The sequence below is a fragment of the Notolepis coatsorum genome (assembly GCF_963971535.1).
Source record: "Notolepis coatsorum genome assembly, chromosome: 19".
Lineage (NCBI taxonomy): Eukaryota > Metazoa > Chordata > Actinopteri > Aulopiformes > Paralepididae > Notolepis > Notolepis coatsorum.
In genome coordinates, this window is record NC_140183.1 from 82,473,296 (window position 1) to 82,494,884 (window position 21,589).

General features: G+C 45.5%; 1 protein-coding gene across 1 annotated transcript in view; it reads left to right on the forward strand.

The window, feature by feature from the left end:
• Positions 1–21,589, forward strand: part of LOC311246587 (uncharacterized protein) — a gene marked incomplete at its 3' end in the record, with an annotated part of 84,205 nt that overhangs the window by 2,416 nt on the left and 60,200 nt on the right. Inside the window, 1 exon segment of the mRNA XM_084336737.1 lies at positions 18,865–18,965. Within this exon segment, the coding sequence (XP_084192863.1) occupies positions 18,865–18,965 (101 nt within the window).

The following is a 21,589-nucleotide window of genomic DNA, read 5'->3' on the forward strand; positions in this document are numbered from 1 at the left end:
CAAGTACTTAAACAAGTGTAAACAAGACAAACATTTTCAATATATGTACAATATACAATGCAGAGTAGTTACAATACAATATAAATGGGATGAGGTAAATGGGATGAGGTAACTTGTGGTGCAATATACAATGCAGAGGTTACAATACAGTATAAATGGGATGAGGTAAATGGGATGAGGTAGCTTGTGGTGCCACCTAGTGGTGGCGGTAAGGTAAGGTGCAAGGCTTGGCTATGTGCAATGAGTTGCCAATAATATATAAATATAAAGTGTGTTAGTGTCTAAAGTGTGTAAAGTGGGTGCTACAGTGAGTTGTCCATTTAAAGTGGGTGTGTACGTGTGGATGTGTGTGCTGTGAATGTGTTTGATGGTTTGTTACATAGTGTTAATTGTCATTGAGCATCCTGATGGCCTGGGGATAGAAGCTCTTTATGAGTCTCTCTGTGCTTGCCATGAGACTCCGGTATCGCTTGCCTGACCGCAGCAGTTCAAAGATGCAGTTGTTTGGGTGGCTAGAGTCTTTGCTGTAGACTGGAAGTAGAGTTCTCCTCTTCCCAGTCAACGGGTGGAGTACTTGGGCTTTTTCTAAGCTCAAGGTCTATATGGGCATCCCTCTCGGAGCGGCGGCGAGTGATTGGGTTCTCAACGCACTCGGGAGGTTCCGTCCTAGGACGGTTACGGCGCTGTCCGTGATGCGCCTGCTGCTGGGGTCCCTCTTGGCCTCCTCTTCATGGGGAGGATGCAGAGGTGGTTTTTTCCAGTATGGAAATGGACCCGGTGTGAGACATATGGAAGCGGCTGAAGGTTCCCATGTCAGTACTGGGGGACCTCGTCTTCTGGGGAGGGTCTGGTGCCCTCACCTGCGGGGTCCCCTTGGGTAGCAGGCTGTCACACGTCACGGTCTTCACCGACACCTCCCTCATGGGATGGGGGGGGGGACGTGTCGGACCAACGCTGTAGGGGGCAGCTGCCATGCTGCCCGGTCTGCGCTACATTCAATGTGTTGGAATTGAAGGCAGTCCTTCTGGTCCTCGAACGGCTCGACCACCTTGTGGTGGGCAAGCATGTTTTGGTCAGGACGGAGAACACGACGTCAGCGTCGTATATTGTCAGACAGGGTGGAGTGCGCTCCCCCCGTCTGCACCAGGCGGCGGTCGGGCTCTGGCTATGGGCGTTCTCCCTCTGCTCTGCCTGAGGGCTCTCCACATCCCCGGCAGGGTGAATGTGGGTGCAGGTGTGATGTCGCGGGGCGGTCCTCACCCTGACGAGTGGGGATTAGGTCCAGACATAGTCGGGCAGGTTCCATGGCCGTCCGGGATTCTGTACGCTTCCCCCCCTTACACCTGATAGCTCAGCTGTTGGGGCGGGTACGTCGGGAGCACGGGACTTGGTCCTGGTCGTGCCGGCCGGGGCTCAGCTGTGTGGTCCCCAGCCCTGATTCAGCTCTGTGTGGCCCCGCCGTGGCCTGTTCCCTGGTCACCGCGGGCCCTCTCTCAGGCACGCGGAACTCTGTTCTGCCTCCTGTTCTGGGGCAGCCTCTAGGCTTGGCTGCTGACAGTGTGAATCTGGTGGGGATGCGTCTTGACTATTCTGTGGTTAACGCTATCCGGTACGCGCATGCTCCGTCCTCTACCACGGCTTACGCTGGGGAGTGGCATATGGTCGAGTGTGGGGGCGGAACGTTGTTCAGCCACCCTCTCGTGGGACGTTCCTGCTTGGCGCTCGGCGTCTCAAGCCGGTGGAACGTTCTCTGTCTCCGAGTTGGGACCTCCAACTGGTCCTCGGCCGGTTGTCTGAGGCCCTGTTGAGTCTCTCCAAGACTGCGTTCCTGCTGGCCGTCACCTCCGCTAAGCGAGTGGGTGAGCTGTGTGCTCTCTCGGTGCGGCCTAAGTGCCTGTCTATTCGTGCCAATAGCGGTGCGACTCTGAGGCCTAATCCAGTCTTCGTGCCAAAGAGTATCCGGAGCTCTTTTCGCTCCGGGGATATTGTGATTCAGGCGTTTCATCCGCCTCCTCACGCTAGTGGGTTAGAGGCAAGCCTTCATCTGTCGGGTCCTGTCCGTGCTTTGGGGGTTTACCTCAGTTGGACTCGGGATCTCAGGGCTGCCGATCAACTTTTTGTTTGTTACGGTGGCCCTCGCGCTGGTAAGGCACTGTCCAAGCAGCGCCTGTCACATTGGTTGTGCGAGGGCATTGCCCTTTGCTACACCTTGGCTGGACAGGCCCCCTCTGGGGGTGTCAGGGCGCACTCCACTCGTGGAGTGGCGGCCTCTGCCGCCTTGTTAGGGGGGGCCTCGGTGGAGGACATCTGTGCTGCGGCCTCCTGGTCCTCCCCGGGTCCTTTCGTCAAGTTTTACCTCATGGACATGACTGGGGGTTCTGTCTCCCAGGCGGTTCTGAGGTCTGGGTCCTCCCCTGCGTCCCGCCTCTCGGTGGGTTAGCAGGGGTGTGTGGGTGTGTGCCACGGGGTGTTGTGTCACACGTGGTCCCGCCTGTACTGTGCATTTTTAGGGGTCTCTGGTTCCCTCTTTTTCACACTTTGGTGGAGTTGACTGCCGCCCCCCCCTTCACTAGGACGGGCGGGTGGACGGGACTCCCCTCCCCCCTGGTAGTAAGGCTTGCGGGTCCTCAGGGGGTACACTTGTCGGGCCACACGTCTGCTCTGCCCCATATCTCATTATGGCAAAGAGCGAGACACAATTGCCAGTAATGCTTTATAACGAAAGGTTATCCTATAACCTAGTTATATGAATACTGGCTGAGTGTCTCGCTCTTAGCGCCCTGAGGTCCCTTGGTTGGGTTTTCATGTTGGAAACTTTTTTTCCGAGGAAGGGGGAGTGTGACCATGTCCGGCGTCTTATAGGAAGACGCCGGGGCGTGGCCTGGTCAGGTGCATGGGTGCATTTGCTTTGGTCATGAGCACAGTAGGTGCTGGAGATAAGAGGCGTCTATACTTTCCGTAGCTGCAGTTCTGCAGACCCCTCTCTGATTGGTTGAGCCCATTTCTGCAGACCCCTCTCTGATTGGTTGAGCGAAGCCCCTCTCTGATTGGTTGAGCAAAGCCCCTCTCTGATTGGTTTAGCTCGTCATGCGGCAAAAGGCGAGCGTAATGTTATCATATCAAGAAGATAAAAAGAAATGTACTACCAGATTCGCGTATAACGTTATTTCGCGTGACAACACAGCCAGCTGTCAGAAACTGTACATTGTAACGTTATATAACATAATGTTATGTTATTTCGCATTCATCTCATGCACCTTGTTGTGTATCCTGTTTCTTTTTCCTCATTATTATATTCAGAGTTAATTATATTGTTTACACTGTCTTTCTTCTATTATAACCCTGCCCATTTGATGTTCCCAAACATTTTTGGAACATCATATTCAGAAAGTATCACAGAGACTTCTATTGACCAAGGAATTAGTTATTATTAGTAAGACACAACATTTCAATCAAACATATAATAACATGTGTTTCATCATACCAACTGATCCTGGTGTGACAATACCTAACATTTAGATTAACCCAGTTAATGCCTTAACTAGACAGTTACAATGTAACATTTAGATTAACACAGTTAATGCCTAACTAGACAGTTAGAAGAAAGCAGGAAGCTGGACCAGCACTCTCAGATTCAAAGTTTTAATTGCAGCCTGGAACATACATGTTTCGGAACCAATGTGTAACTAGACAGTTACAATATAACTGGCATCAGCTCACACACCAACTCATTATTATTTATTGTCAGTTGTGTTTGTTATGTGTATTATCTGTGTTGTTGTTGTTGTTGTTGTTGTCTCCACTGTGTTAGTCTTGTGTTCCCCTGTCTGTGGTTTGTAAATATGTGTTAGTCTGGTTGTTTAATTGTTATTGTTTTCCCAGTGTACTCTGTGTTCGGTTGGTTCTGTCTATCACACCTGTGTCCTGTTTGTAATTACCCTCTGTGTCTATCAGTGTCTTGTCAATTAGTCTGTGTATATTAGTGTTGTCTGTCCTGCCCTCCTGTGCGCGATCATTGCTAAATGTTACCTTTGTATGTCAGTCGTGTTTTTGTCTTGTGAAGTAAACTGTTCATCACCACATCGACTTCTGTCACTGTAACACTTCCTCCGGTCCTGGTCCTGTGGGACCAGGACCCAGACATTCACATTCACAACCCCCCATCAATAACCCTCAGAACATAACATTGCCAACCGGTGGGCTGATGCAGATCTGGCATCAGCTCACACACCAACTCATTATTATTTATGGTCAGTTGTGTTTGTTATGTGTATTATCTGTGTTGTTGTTGTTGTTGTTGTTGTTGTCTCCACTGTGTTAGTCTTGTGTTCCCCTGTCTGTGGTTTGTAAATATGTGTTAGTCTGGTTGTTTAATTGTTATTGTTTTCCCAGTGTACTCTGTGTTCGGTTGGTTCTGTCTATCACACCTGTGTCCTGTTTGTAATTACCCTCTGTGTCTATCAGTGTCTTGTCAATTAGTCTGTGTATATTAGTGTTGTCTGTTCTGCCCTCCTGTGCGCGATCATTGCTAAATGTTACCTTTGTATGCCATGTCGACTTCTGTCTCATTATACTCTGCCACCTGGGTTCATCACCATGCCGAAGAAGCATACTAATCGTAACAAATGTCACTTCGGATTGCTACAGACTTTACTCCTGTTGGGAAACTATAGCGATGGTCTGTGCTCACCACACGAGCCGGCGTCTACCCCCGAGCTTCATTTTACCAATCAGAGAGGGGCTTCGCTCAACCAATCAGAGAGGGGTCTGCAGAAATGGGCTCAACCGATCAGAGAGGGGTCTGCAGAAATGCGGCTACGGAAAGTATAGACGCAGATAAGAGATATCTCATTATGGCGAAGAGCGAGATTCTCAGCCAGTATTCATATAACTAGGTTATAGGATAACCTTTCGTTTGAGTGATTTCTAGTAATTCCAGAGAAAGACGCGATAATAGCCCTTTAGTGGAATACACAAAACACGTTTTTCGGCTGATTTATGAATCGTTTTCAAATAAACGCTAGATTATCGATAGTATAATTATGTGCCCTCATGCACTATACAGAAGCGGGCTGAAAAATCCCTTATCCGTGCATTGGTCGGCGCCAACGGCACGCACACACACACAGACACGTTGTGATCGCTGTGAAAGAAACATCTGATTAACCCAAGATTGGTAACATAGAGTCCTTACCTCACATCTGATGTCCTGCAAAAAGATTAATCCAATTCCTGATCGCCATTCCAAATATTGATTGCGTTTATTGATCCAACGTTATATATCCAAAACACATAATCCACACTGCTCAGAGTGTCCCCAGTCAATGTGGTATAATATATTGCATGCCCGAGAAGGAAAACCTGGACCGGACAATTTTTTTTATGCACAGTCCCAGCCAATCCAATCCAATGATGTGCGATACCATCCGGGAGACGATAGGCGGCGGTATTTGCCCTTTTGCGAGCTCAGACCCATTCCCAACAATAACATCAGGTTGGATGGATGAAAATGAATGGATATCGCTAATAAAAGAAATAACGATTAAAACCCGACTATACTCGTGATTGACGCTCAAGCGTCGGTGAGTTAACCTGACTATACTCGTGACTGGCGTCCAATGAGTTAAGGATCTTCTGACTCACGTTGAACTTCCTTAGGCACCTAAGGAAGTAATAATAATAACTTTATTTGTATAGCACTTTTCATACAGAGGTTGCAGTTCAAAGTGCTTCACAACAGCAAAAAAATACAGGCATAAGCGAGCATAAAAAGATAGACAGGTAGAATCACAGTGTTTCACATTAGGATCTAGCATCCCAATAGGCTCTCCGCTTACAGTTTTCAGTAACACAAATAGTAAAAATAGTTTAAAATTATTCAGTTTAAAAATAGTCAAAAAATTATAAAATAGAACGGACATAAAAAATACAGGCATGAGCGAGCATAGCAAGATATGGCAAATCACAGTGTTTCACATTAGGATCTAGCATCCTAATAGGCTCTCTATTCAGTAATACTCCTGTAATTCATGAACAAATAATCACAGTGTTTCACATTTGGATCTAGCAAATAATAAGAATAAAATTATTCAGTTTAAAAATAGTCATAAATAATCAGTGTTCCACATTTGGATCTAGCAAATAATAAGAATAGTTTAAAATGATTCAGTTTAAAAATAGTCATCAGTAAGAAGTAAAAAGTGCAATAACCGACACATGAATTTGATAGGCAGTGTAAAAGAGTAGGCAGGGTAAGAATAAATACAAGTTGTGTCAGGATATCCCTGATGTTTCCTCTTGCCACTAGGTGGTAGCAGATATCTATCAGTGAAATGCCTGAGCAAAGAGATAGGTTTTAAGCTGTCTTTTAAAGATGTCTAGCGAGTTGGCTTCCCTGATGTTTTGGGGTAGTTTGTTCCATAGTTTTGGGCCATAGTTGATAAAGGCTGCATTACCGATCCTCTTTTGACTGCTTCTGGGAGCCTCTAGTAGTCCAGCAGCTGATGATCGCAGTGTTCTTGCTGGTGTGTAATTTATTAGAGTGTTGGCGATGTAGCTAGGTCCCTGTCCATTTAGAGCTTTGTATGTAAGGAGAAGGACCTTAAAGTCAATTCTAAATGTTACAGGAAGCCAGTGTAAAGCAGCTAGGACTGGACTAATGTGCTCTCTCCTTTTGGTTCTAGTTAGCAGTCGGGCTGCAGAGTTTTGGATTAGCTGAAGCCTCTCTGTGGTTTTCTTAGGGAGACCTGTGAAAAGTGCATTACAGTAGTCTAACCGGCTAGATATGAATGCATGAATTAGCTTCTCAGCATCGTTCTGATTAATAAATGGTCGTACTTTTGCTATATTTCTGAGATGGAAGAACGATGTTTTCGTCACTTTGCTAATATGAGAATTGAAGTTCAGTTCTGAATCTATGATAACCCCAAGACTAGTGACCTCAGATTTGATCCAAGGGGTTAGTCCCCCCAGGTTCTTTATTAATGTTTCTTTTTTAGTTTTGGAGCCGATAATTAGAATTTCAGTTTTGTTCTCGTTTAGTTTCAGGAAGTTCTTACTCATCCATTTATTTATTGCCAGTAAGCAGTCTGTAATGGAGCTAATCGCTGTATCATTTGGTTCAGCAGATATGTACAGTTGTGTATCATCCGCATAGCTATGGAAATCTACATTATGTTCTCTGATGATATCACCCAGCGGTAACATGTAAAGGGAGAAGAGTAAAGGACCTAAGCAACTCCCTTGTGCAACTCCATAGTTGTTGTCGTATATATCAGACATGTGATCTCCTAGTTTAACATAGAATTTCCTCCCTCTGATGTATGTTTTAAACCAGCCCAGCACATGGTCTGAGAAACCGACATGGTTTTCAAGACGATCGATTAGAATATCGTGATCGATTGTATCAAATGCTGCACTGAGATCTAACAGGATAAGGATGGAGATCTTATTCTCGTCAGAGTTTAGTCTGAGGTCACTGATTATTTTGGTGAGGGCAGTTTCAGTGCTATGATATTTTCTGAATCCTGACTGAAATTCTTCTAAGATGTTGTTTTCTTCAAGAAAGGAATTTATTTGAACTGAAACTATCTTTTCAAGTACTTTACTAATGAATGGTAGGTTGGATATTGTATAAGTAGAGGCGTTGGCGTGCTTTCTTGACTACACTGTCAATGTGTGTGGTCCATGTCAAGTCCTCGGATATGTGGACTCCAAGGTACTTAAAACTGTTCACTCTCTCGACCGGTGCCCCTGTCGATGCTGAGGGGGCTGTAGTCCCTGACCGCCGACCTCTTAAAGTCCACAATCATCTCTTGTTTTGCTGACGTTCAGGGAGAGGCTGTTCTCCTGACACCATCCCGCCAGAACCTCTACCTCTTCCAGGTAGGCCCTCTCGTCGTTTGCAGAGATCAGGCCCACCACTACTGTGTTGTCAGCTAATTTGATGATTGTGTTGTTGTTCCTCTGTGCCACACAGTCGTGTGTGTGCAGGGAGTAGAGGAGGGGACTCAGAACACAGCCCTGGGGGCCCCTATGTTGAGAGTGATGGATGAGGAGGTGCAGTTGCCTGCTCTCACCACCTGGGGTCTGCCCGTCAGGAAGTCCAAGACCCACTGGCAGAGGTCATAGTTCAAGGCCAGGTCCCTGAGCTTGGCTATGAGTTTGGAGGGGACTATGGTATTGTAGTGTTGTCACGATACTGGAATTTCTAACTTCGATACGATACCTTGAAAAGTATCGATATTCGATACCATTTTCGATACCACAGGGAACAGATTTTAATCTTAAAATGTAATTAAATTTTTTTTTTTTTTGTTTGCTTTTGTTGCTGGTCGATTCTCCTCACCTTCTCTCTGGTATTATAAGAGAAGAGAAATATAACAATTTTAAAACCCTTTGTTTTAGGGCTGGGCGATATGGCCTAAAAATATAATCTCAGATTATAAAAAAAATATCCGATTTACGATATTAATCGATTTTTTTCTCTTGAAAACTAGAAATCATTCAAATAACCTTTGTTTTTATTTGACAAGTGCAAACCTAACTTTCACCAATCTTCATTTAAAAAAATAAAATAATAATAATATATATATAAAAGGTTACTCTTGATCAAACAAAGATGAATGTCCCTATTGGGATTAATAGTGCAATAACTTGCTTTTTCACCAAACTTCCTTAAAGGGGAACTATTTTACTATTTCTTTCACTATTTGGGCACTTTTACACAATTCCTGTGAGTTTATGGAACACCTCTGTAATTTTAAATTTTTTTTAATTCATTGTTTTGTATTTCTAATGAAGTCCTCAAAAACAGCATTTTTCTACCTCAAGATCTTAAGCCGTTTTGAGCCTGGGCACCTAAACCACTGCGCCGCCTGAACATTATCATGCAGCGGTGTCTCTCTGACATCACAAATCAGCACATTTTCAGATGACTCAGTTCAGTGAGGGTGAATATTGTGAGAGGAGAATTGGAAGAATGCGCCAATATGAGAATTAGAGACATAGATCATATTAATATAAGTCCACATAGCTAGGAAACAATGCTAAACACTGAAAAAGGCCATTTATAAGATAGTTCCCCTTTAAAACAAATAAAAGGTGCCTCTTGATCATCAAACAAGAATGAATTTCCCTATTGGGATTAATAAAGTGCAAATCTAACTTTCACCAAACATCACTTTTTGTAAAATAAAAGGTGACTCTTAATTTTTTTTGAAAATCGATAGTGCAGAAACTATCGATATTGCGTGTGATTAGTATTGAAACTGTTTTAAATATTCAGAATCGATATGTATCGAAAAAACCATATGTTTGACAACACTATGGTATTGTATGCTGAGCTGTAGTCGATGAATAGCATTCTCACATAGTTCCCCTGCCTCTTGTCCAGGTGTGATGCTGCTGTGTGCAGCACATGGGCTATGGCGTCCTCCGTGGACCTGTTGGGGCGATATGCAAATTGCAGGGGGTCCAGGTTGATGGGGAGGGAGGAGCAGATGTAGCCCTTCACTAGCTTCTCAAAGCACTTCATGGCTATGGAGGTGAGAGCTACAGGGCGGTAGTTGTTGAGGCAAGCGGGCTTGGATTTTTTTGGGTACAGGGATAATGGTGGACTTCTTCAGACAGGTGGGGATGACAGCCTGTTCTAAGGACAGGTTAAATATGTCAGTGAATACCGGGGCCAGTTGGTCGGCACAGACTTTTAGGATGCGGCCGGGGATACCGTCCGGTCCGCGTGAATACTTTCGGCAAGCAACAAGCCCTTCCGCGTTGCTCTGATTGGCCGAGCGCGCGCATGCGCATGAGCCGCGACACGGCCCTCAGCCAGGCAGCAATACTAAGCTCCAGTTAACCTAATTTATACCGTAACAAATCATTAAAAAAATATACTGTTAACTGGAATATGTTGTTTCTTTACACATATGTTGGATTATGTAATTGGTTTGTCATGACAAACCAATAAAAAATCGCGCGACTCTGGCTTCATCCTCGGCCCACGACCCTCCGTGCTGCGATAAGGCTTTCAACAGCGGGGAGAGTATGCTGCCGTGAGCGGCATCGCTGAGCTCATCATGGTGTCCGCTGGACGAAGCCAGAGACGGTCTTATTATGGGGCTTATGCCAAGAAGCAGTAACACAACAGTGAACACATAGTTAAGTACGACTGACAGATGCATTGCAACTATGTGTTCACTGTTGTGTTACTGCTTCTCGGCATAAGCCCCATAATAAGACCGTCTCTGGCTTCGTCCAGCGGACACCATGATGAGCTCAGCGATGCCGCTCACGGCAGCACACTCTCCCCGCTGTTGAAAGCCTTATCGGAGCACGGAGGGTCGTGGGCCGAGGATGAAGCCCGAGTCGCGCGATTTTTTATTGGTTTGTCATGACAAACCAATTACATAATCCAACATATGTGTAAAGAAACAACATATTCCAGTTAACGGTAGATTTTTTTAATGATTTGTTACGGTATAAATTAGGTTAACTGGAGCTTAGTATTGCTGCCTGGCTGAGGGCCGTGTCGCGGCTCATGCGCATGCGCGCGCTCGGCCAATCAGAGCAACGCGGAAGGGCTTGTTGCTTGCCGAAAGTATTCACGCGTCCGGTCCTGCTGCCTTCCTGATATTAACTTTTCTTTTTTTTATCCACTTTTTCTCCTCCTGTTTTTCTGTGTTTTTCTCCCATCCCAATTTAGTCGTTATGCCAATTCCCCCCTCCCCTTCCTGGTCGTTGCTCGCATGTGCCCCCCACTGGTCGGTCTAGGGAGCCCTGAAGTCTATCAGATGCTTCCTCCGAGACATAGGAGACAGCCAGCAGCATCTTTTCACCTGCCAGCGCGGACTCTCATTGGTGCGGTGTAACGTGTGGGAGGTCACACTAGCCTCACCATCTCCCTCCCTCGCTGTGCAGGCGCCCTGACCGACCTGTAGGAGTCGCTGTTTACAACGACCATAATACCACTCCACCGGCTTCCCCCCCCCGGTGACTCTGCCAATTGAGCCAGTATGACGGCCGGCCAAGCCGGAGGCAACGCTGAGAGCCGGATTCGATACCAGTGTCTCTCGTGTTGGTGACGAGCGCTTAGTCCGCTGCGCCACCCAGCCGCCCTGATATTCACTTTCTTAAAGGTCCTCCTCACCTCATGTTCTGTTATCCTGAACACTGAGTCTCCATCGGAAGTGCCCCCCCCCCCCTCCATTGCAGTGGTTTGTAGGCTGGTGTTGTTATTCACAGCCTCAAAGTTAAGTTTAAAAAGCTGTTTAAAAACAGGGTTCTAGAATCTTATAGTCAAATTTAACCTAGAATCTGTTTTCTCTACCATGTAACTCGGGTATTGCAGATTAAGTATTGATTTTCCTATGTTGGCTTAATGTTCTTTTTGGGATAGGTTTTTGTTGATTGTTTCATCTTGCAAACTTTAACTTTTTTGCAGACTTGGCCTTTGTTTTTTAATTTGTTTTTGAATTAGGGGTAGTGTTGACAGAGTCAGCTGTGGAGCGACAATAATTTGGCCATGACGACAAGGTTTCTCTCTTTAGCCTTTGGCGTGGTTTATTATTCACATTGCACACATCAGTACACGAGACCTTCTCCTTGTGAGAAGCGACGGAGGAAGAGACAGAGGAGGAGGTAACATCTCCTTTTATACCTCTTACCTGGCATCAGCTTCAATAGCTACGCATATAGCGCCCTCTTGTGGAAACAGTTAAGCAGTTACATGCATCCATATATAACACATAACTTCAACAGGTAGGTTGTTCTATAAGCCTTTTGGCTTCAAACCTATCCTTTTCGCTTGTTTATTTGTAAACATTTCGAAAAATATTAGTTTATTGTTTATTTGTAAACATTCTAAATAAAGAATTCATTCATTCATTCATATGACAACCACATTATGACAACAACCGTGTCTTTAAACATGACACTACCATCATCAAGCGATTCAACACAACAGCATTGCCAAACACCAGGATGATCAAATATCACTCACCAAAGCTGTGGGCTCACTTGAAGAGAAAGGCAGCACTGGCTTTCGATGCTGGCCAATGTGTTAAGTCGCGGTTGTCCCATGGTATTGTGACTTTGCGAGTAAACGTTTTTATCCTCTTTAACACATTGGGCGTGGGGCGGCGTGGCTCAGGGGTAGAGCAGGTCGTCCAATGATCGAAGGGTTGGTGGTTCGAATCCCGCTCAAGCCCATGTCCATTCCACTGCCGTTGTGTCCTTGGGCAAGACACTTAACCTACTTGCCTCGTATGAATGTGAATGAATGTTGGTGGTGGTCGGAGGGGCCGTAGGCGATGATTATTCGCCACGCTTCCGTGAGTCTGCCTCAGGGCAGCTCTGGCTGCAATTGTAGCTTACCACCACCGGTATGACTGTGTATGAACGAATAATGGACTCTGTAAGCGCTCTGGGGTCACTGGGGTGTCATGAAGAGCGCTATATAAATCCAATCCATTATTATTATTATTATTATTGGGCGCCAGCCATTACCCTTATCCTTGTAGCTAATGTGCCAGGTTTCCATAGCCTACTTTCACTGTGCGTCACTATGTTTGGAGAGCTATATCTATATTCTATATTATAGCTATGGAGACAATACTATGGTCATTTGACAGTCACTTTCTTCCGTCGAACATGCAAAAAAGAGAAAATGTTTTCATGTATAGGTTTGCGTGTTATCCCGTGATGAATATTGTATAGTTTAGGAGTGATCCAGGCTAATTCCTGAAAAGCTGAGTTATAGGGCGCTATGTGAATTCTGCTATAAGCGTTGGCGTTTCTTGCCTGGACACGCTACTATTTCCAAATCAAATGTATATAATAGGTATTATGTTTCATCATGAATGCATGAAAGGGGGGGGGGGGTAGTTTTTTGATGCTTTGATAGCCAGTAACGCCATTCGTTTTGAACACCACACACGCTGATCAGCTAGATCGATGTGAAATCATTGTAGGATCAAGGTGGAATTGACGTCAGATAGTCCTTACCTTTGATCGGGGTTATTCCAAAAAAAATATTCCAATTGTCTGATCGCGATTTCCAGTATTGATGTCCATCTGGTCCCGGACATAATTTGGCACAATTTATGGATCGAGTGTGCTAGATGCGTTTCGAAGTGGTCGGATGAAGTGATTTTAGATGTAACACACGGTGAGAAATAAGGTTTCAAAGGGTGGGCAATACTGCCACCTAGCAGGATGAGGCCGGTATTGCACTTTGGCAATCTCAGAATGATTTCCTATGGGGACACCGAGGTCTGTGAACCTGTAATGAATAAAAATATTGAATAAAAGAAAAAACTACCAAAACCCGGGATATCTCGGGTCTGGCACCGAATGTGTTGAGGTGGAAAAGTTCCTCTCTGACTCAGATGTTGTCATAGGAGTTGTTATGATGATGATGATGATGATGATGATGATGATTTTCAGCAGACTGACGGTCTCAGTAAAAGCCTCTTTAGGTTGTTCTCATGGATGGTTGTTAACGGTTACCTTTGCAAGCTGTTTGAGTTATAATGATATCCAGTGGCTTGGTGTGGACCCAGACGTTACATTTTCTCCTCCAAATTCAGGGTTTGAATGAATGAATGAATGAATGAAAACTTTATTTAACAGATTGCAGAATGGGTACAATACAGTACGGCTCAATACATACAATTGTTAAGGGGATGCAGACCTGAGAAAGACGTTTGTCTTGTTTCCATCAGGGTCCCCCATTTTCAATTCATATAGACATTTATGACATACACAACATACATGACATTTATGGCATAGGGACATATAGGTATTTAGTACTGATACATTTGTGACATAAACGGTATTCAAATATACAGTACTGTTACCTCTAGATCCTGACAGAGTATATACATATGATGGGGAGGGGACTGTACATTAGGAGGGGGTGGGTGGGTGGGAGAGGAATATACATACGGCGGGGAGGGAATATATACATGCGGTGGGGAGGAGACTGTCTATTAGGAGGTGGTGGGGGTTTTGGGCATTTTCAAACCTGTGCTCGAATAAATAATCCACCTTGTTCATTTTCACGTAATGTCACTAGCTAGGTAGTTACAGTAGCTGCCGTTAGCAATGAAAAGCTTTTTTGCCGACACCAGCCAATCAACTTTGAAATACGAAATGACGTACACTTGGGGCTAAGGGCTCCGAGCCCCACTTTCTATCAAATTGATGTGGTCTACTGTGAACGAGACAACACCCTGAGCATGCACACTTACACGTACAGTATACCCTGCATTGATAGAGAGGGGCTAGCCCAGCAACCTTTACTATCAAAAGAGCCACTTTTCCCCCCTCCCACAAAATAAAATGCTCAGGGAGCAGCACAACCTATTTACCCTTAAAATGAAGATAACACAGTGTATAACGTTTTATATATCCCCAAGCATACCCCACATTTAGCATAAAACGCCTGACAATTGCATACCCAAAGTAAAAAAAAAATTTGTATCCTCTTTTTCTCCGCCTGATTTTCAATTTTTTCTCCCCATCCCAATTTAGTCGTTATGCCAATTCCCTCCCCTCCCCTACCTGGTTGTTGTGCGCATGTTCCTCCTACTGGTCGGTACAAGGGAACCCTGAAGTCCACCACATGCTTCCTCCGACACATGTGGAGACAGCCAGTGGCTCTTTTATCACCTGGCAGCGAGGACTCTCATTGGTGAAGCCTAACGCGTGGGAGGTCACGCTGCCTTCACCATTTCCTGCCTTTTGCTGAGCAGGCGCCCAGACCTGACCTGTAGGCATCGCTGTCCACAACGCCAGATTACCACCCACGACTTCCCTCCCCCTAACTCAGCCAAATGAGTTAGTATGACGACCGGCCCAAGCCGCAGGGCAATGCTGACTCCGGGAGTCGAGACCGCAGCCTCTTGCATTGGTGACGAGCGCAATCTCCGCTACGCCACCCGACCGCCCCATACCCAAAGTAATTTGCGATTTATTATACGTTATACTTATAGCACACAGTTTGTTGCATTAATGGAATTATAAAGCAACAAAAAGAAAAATGTTGTTTTTACCTGTTATAACAAAGGAAAACCTCAAACTCTTATGAAGAGGAGAAAAAATACTGGCTGTGTAGAGACCTATTTTTAAATAAAACACAGAAGAGGAGACAAAACACTGGTGTCTGTAGACCGACTTTGAAATAAAACCCTGAACTATTCAGGTATATTTGAGTCCTTCCCTTATTTGTGGAACATTTATAAAATAAAAAGTAGTCCAATTTGAAAAAAGACTACCATGTCTACCTACTTTGAAATAAAACACAGAAAAGGAGAAAAAAACACTGGCATCTGTTTTAGACCTACTTTGAAATAAAACCCTGAACTATGCAGCTCTATTTGAGTCCTTCTCTTATTTGTGGAAAATCTATAAAATAAAAAGTAAATTTTTCGTTGTTCGCAAATTTCGCACCACATATCAGGCATACACAGGTAAGCCTGCATCGTTAGTTGTGAAAGCAAATTAATCTGTCCACGCTGAATTAAACCCTCTATTTTCCTCAGACTTTCATTTTTTTGGATTTATCCATGGTTAGCTTACTGGGGGGTCGGAAACTCAAGATTAGCCACTTGCAGACAGCAGGGAGAGGTGCGGGGTGTGACGTACTGTATATTTTAGTTGATGAAATATTTTTGTTGACTAAATATTTTAGTTGATGAAATATTTTTTCATTTCAGTATCACAGTATGACATCGATCTCCAAAATAAGAAAAAAAAAATAATAAGAAAAAAAAGTAAAGAGCCGCAGGTTGCCGACCCCTGGGCTAGCCCCATTCGTGCTATTTTAGACCTAACGATCGGGAGAATGACGCAATCTGAAACAGCAAGGCAGAGAGATGACATGAACTAAAATACTAATAAAATGTATATGCAATTTAGTAAGATGCTATATCCATACATATGACATTTGAGCAAATAATAGGCAAATCTTTAAGAATGAGTAACATTTGTCTGCAGTTCTTTTTGGTGACACTAGGTGGGGCTCTGTCACTGGTTATTTTAACAAAAGAAAAATACCACTTAAAGCATTGTTTACTATACTAGAACACAAAGGACAACTTTCTCTGATCAGATATCCGTGATCACAGTTAAATGAACAGATCAATCTTCCCTGCATACTCTTTTGCCATATTGGTCCTTGCATTAAACAGGAACGTGCAACAGACCGCTCAATGCAATGGCTACTCACACAAGTCCAGATGACTGGTGCCGACACAACCGCTGTGAACGTGCTCTGAAATATATTATGGAACATTAACGGGAGACATGACATCGGACCACAGTGGGAGAGAGAGGATTAAAAGAGGAGTGAAACACTGAAATGATGGAAATTGTGTTTTTGCCATTCTACATTTGAAAGCCATCACAGCAGTGTAAATCATATTCTCTGTTTGAGTGCAACAGAGTTTACTGGGCTGCCAGTGTTAAGTCAGCAGTCACACTATAGACTAGAGTCATGAAAGTGATGATTTCTGGCCAGAGTAGCCATCTTGTTCCACCAACCAGTGAACATTGGAAATACTTCACCTATACTCACAACCCTGCTTAGCTTACACAATATTGTTGTAAAGAGATTCGCTCCAAAAATAATCTTTTTTTGTGCATAGACTTTTTCAGATTTTTTCACTTTGATCAACTTCTAAAACAAGTTTCATGCATAGAACTAGGTTTCACGTGAGCATTTCCTGGCTGATAAGATGATGGTGGCCTAAATAGGCAATAGTGAACATTAAATACTTAACCTACAAACGTAAGACTTTTGACAGCACATTATTGATGTAACTAAGAGATTTGCTGGGGATTTTCTTTTTTAACACATTCTGTGCCACGCAGTTTGCCCATCTTATACCACTCTCTGCCAGTGCTGTAAACCTATGGAGTCGCTCACCTTCTTTGCAGGGCTATAACTTTTTAAATATTATAGCTATATCGATATTACTATGGTCCATTCAACATCGGGTATCTATCGTTCCGGATGTGGGAACGTTATATTTTTCCATTCATACATTGTCGTGTTAGTACCATCGTGAATATAAGTATGTTTTTGGAGTGTATAGCAGTAATTCCTAGAATGCGAGTTATAGGCGCCGTCGCATATTACACATAATCGATTGGCGTTTCATTCCTATACACGCTATATTAAAAAATTCAAATGCATATGCTCGGTATACATTATGCTCCATCATGCGTGAAGGAAAGGGGGGGGGGGTCGTTTATGATTCCTTGATTGTCAGTAACGGCTTTCCTTAGTAAGACATCATACGTTGAGCAGATGGATTGCAATGAAATAAATGGACAATCGAGCTGGAATTAACGGTAGATTCCTCTTACCTGTGGCCGATGCGTCTGGAGAAAAAGAATTCCAATTATCTGATGTCGATTCCGTTTGTATGACGCAATAAACGCCGAAAGCATATTGATTCTTGCCTCTCGAAAGCGATCAAATGCAATCGAGTGTTTGTCTTGATCAACAGATATCTCTGCCGGAGGATTTTCCCCGATGCACAGAGCGCCACATCTGGTTTAGAGTGGAGTGCAACTCGCCCGAAATCCACCAGGCGGCGGTATTGAGGCGTTGAAATATCAGACAGGGTCCAGCTGGCTCCCGGAGCCTTCCTAGATGAATTATGAATGCCAATAGCGAATAAAGGAAATAACGATCATAAACTCGTTGTTGGCGTTATTTTTTTTTTTGTATCCACTTTTTTTCTCCTTTTTCTATTTTTTCTCCCATCCCAATTTAGCCGTGCCAATTCTCCCCTCCCCCTCAGCCTGTTACATCTTTTCACCTGCCAGCACGGACTCTCATTCAGCGAGGTGTAACGTGTGGGAGGCTCACACTACCCCCGCCATTTTCCTGTCTCTGCTGTGCAGGCGTCCCCCAACCGACCTGTAGGAGTCGCTGTCCACAACGTCCAGATTACCACCCATCGACTTCCACCCGCTAACTCTGCCAATTGAGTTAGTATGATGGCCGGCCCAAGCCGGAGGCAACGCAATGTCCGCTGCGCCACCCAGCCGCCTGATTGTTGGCGTTATTCGATTGGCGGGCAATAACGAGTAAACCCGTTTTTGGCGCAGGATGTGTTAATGCATAGGTATATCAACGACAATAGGGTCACTATGGCATGTTGTAAACAGCTGTGTAGTATCCTCCTCTTGCATTCAAAAGGTGGAACTTCATATTGATTATAATATTTCATTGGACAATCATGGAAATTCATTCAAATAAAGTACTTGTCATTGCCCGATTTGAAAAATATTAGAGAATTCAGAATTCTATGCAATGTTTCATCCAAATCGGCCCTGTAGTTTGCTAAATTAGCTGCAGATACACAGACACGTGTGCAAGCAACCAAACGCACAGTCACCCTCAGGCTACCACCTGGAGAAGATAACAACAACAACAACAACAACAACAACAACAACAACAACAACAACAACAACAACAACAACAACAACCCCCCCCCCCCCTGCCCTCTCTCTCTCACACACACACACACACACACACACACACACACACACACACACACGCACACACGCACACACGCACACACACACACACACACACACACACACACACACACACACACACACACACACACACACACACACACACACACACACACACACACACACACACACACACACATTCAACCACATTCACCCAGTCACCTACATCACACAGACTAATCATCTATGTGTGTGTTTCTCTCTCTCTCTCTCTCTCTCTCTCTCTCTCTCTCTCTCTCTCTCTCTCTCTCTCTCTCTCTCTCTCTCTCTCTCTCTCTCTCTCTCTCTCTCTCTCTCTCTCTCTCTCTACAGGGCAGCCGATTGGAAGCTGGATTCTCCTGACTGGACGGGGCGCATGCGTGTGACAGCCCGGGGCAAAGTGGCCTATATTAAACTGGAGGATAAGATCTCTGGTGAGAGAATTCCAAAAAAAAATAACATTATTGTTACTAATGCAAGCAACAATACCCTACAATATAGGGTCTTGGGTCCATTTCAAAATGTAGGATACATCATCCAATATAGTAATGGTGCTAATATTAGTACTACTAACAATACTGGTAACACCTTACAAATAACCCTAACCATAGCCCTGACAATTCAGTGTTGCACTGCAAAAGCTAAGCACCAGGTTCCCTTCCTCAACTACAGCGCAAAGGACAGGAGCGTTGTTTACATTGTTTACAACCACTGCTGCAGCTATAAATCTTCCTCCTATAGTCCCCTCTTCACAGTCCCTCTCTTCTTCACTCCTCTAATCCAAGGTGACCACCCTAATTCCTACCTGATATGGAATGATTTTAACTGCTTTTACCATAGTAATGTTGTTATATTATCGTACTTGGCCATCGCGTCCCGCTCTTAAGCCTATCGAGATATACCTCATCTCATGTACCTATTGTACTCCATCAACGAAAACAAAAATAGGCCCATCACCTGCCGGGCCCCGCCCATAGGCGTGCTCTATAAGATACTCGGCATGGTCACCAAACACTCTTCCTCTATTTTCGTTTCCATCATAAATCGGTCGCAAGGCGCCTTATGTAACTAGTTGTTATGAAAAGATTAGAGAAATTGCGTAATGTTGAATGCTTACCGGAGGTTTGCTTACCCCTGGAATCTTCGGGGCATGTTTCAGCGACACGTCGGGCCTATTCTGATGTTTCCTCGTCTGGTGGCAGCAGGACAAGGAGCAGCGTGCAAGGTTTGGCTATCGAGCCGGCTTGTACACAGGTAGGCCCTGTGTCATCAGGCATTGATGTTGGTGTTAGTAATGCTGTGGAGTGTGTTTCGGCGCCAGGGGCGAGGTGGCTTGGTGATCGTTCCACTGCAGTGGATGATTTCCTGGCTGTCCTGGAGCATGCTGCTTACACTAATGCTACTAATGCTACTGCTAATGCTAATGTTGATGCTAAAATGGGTCGTTGTTCTAATATTCCCCGCCGCGGGACGTTGCCGCTTTTCCCTCCTCTTGCCCGGTTCATTGATGAAGGTCAGTCGGTTGCTAATGTGGGGGGTTTCGCTGAGTCTTATTTACCTTTTTTACGGGTAAAAGGGCTAACAACAGGGTGCAGGCCGGGTGTACCGTGGCTACGTAGCCAGGTAGCTTTGATCCTGTGTCCCGGCGGGGATGAACGATGTCCCACCCGGCCAATGCTTGAGAGCGAATCGACTCGGAGGGTGGCAGTATGGACGGATGAGTGGTATACTGCTGCAGGATGGTTTGTAGCGGCGGCCAGTGTTATGGCTCAGCTGGCTATTTTCCTATCCACATTGGCATCGGGTAGTGGGGCTATGGGTCCAGCCGACATTGTAAACATGTTGCATGTTTGTGGTGTTATAGAGATCTTGACTCAGTCGCAAGCTGTAACTGCGGGGACGATTAGGATGCTATCAACGTTTGTTGTTAGGCATGTCTGGTTGGAGCAATCTCCTTTGGGGAAGAGGATATGTTTTCTCTCCTCACGACTCCTTTTTCCACAGAAGGGCTTTTCAGGCAGATCAGGCGGTTGTTGATCTGGGTCCCACACCGCCTCATGCTGTGCAGCCAGAGGTTGGAGCACGGCCTCGCCAACGACTGTGGCGAGGCCCTCGACAGGCGGCCATGTTTCCCCCGCCAGTGGTACCCTGGGCGGAGAGTCAACAGGGCTCCACAAGGCCAACAGCCTTGGCGGCCGAGGGATCGGCCATTTTGGATGTATACGGCTTGGATAATACAAGCCGTCGTCATTCTGCCGCGAGCAGCCCGCTCCCCGTTCAATCCTCTCTCCGTTACCCACGGAAGCGGGGCTCTGATCGTTTTCCTTTGGCTGCGAGCCGCGAACCTTCTTTGAAGCACATGCGGCCCCACTTTTCACTTCTCATGGGGACAGGGGCTGACACCCAGTTGATGGCTGAGCCTGGGTCTGTCCGTGAGAATGTTTTGCTGTCGCGTGGCTCCTGCACCACACGTTGTGTGATGGGTGAGCCTGGTGTTACGGCTGCCACTAGCTACAGTGGTCAGCAGGGGGACTCGAGGCCTCTTCTGTTGAATGCACAGCAAGGGTTACCCCGGCCTCGCCTTCGCCAGACGGGGTGTCACACTGATGCCTCCCACTCCCGTGAGAGCGGCAGTGGTCTGCAAAGAAGAGGCGAGCGTGATTTGGGTGATAGCAATATCACTGCAGGGCTTCGGCGTGTAGGAGCCCATGGGGTCCTCATGCCTTGCGTGTCTAGCTGTAGAACAACTCCTCAGCATGCGCTAGAGGGGTGTTCAGGGGGGGGGTGTGTGTCAACCAGTTTGATGACAGCTTCTCCCGTATCAAACCGGCCCTTTCTGTCGGGGTCCCCCCTTGGGTGCGTCGCACAGCGGGAGGGACCGGGCCAACTATCTACTGTTCCTTGCGGCCCAGCGTCAGTTGACGGCGGGTGCGCTGTGGGATTATTTTCACATATGGCGACAAGAATGCCGTTTGGAGGGGTGGATAGAGAGAACGTTGAAGGAGGGGCTTGTGTTGCAGTTCGCGCAACCCCACCCTCCGTTCTCAGGTTTGGTGCC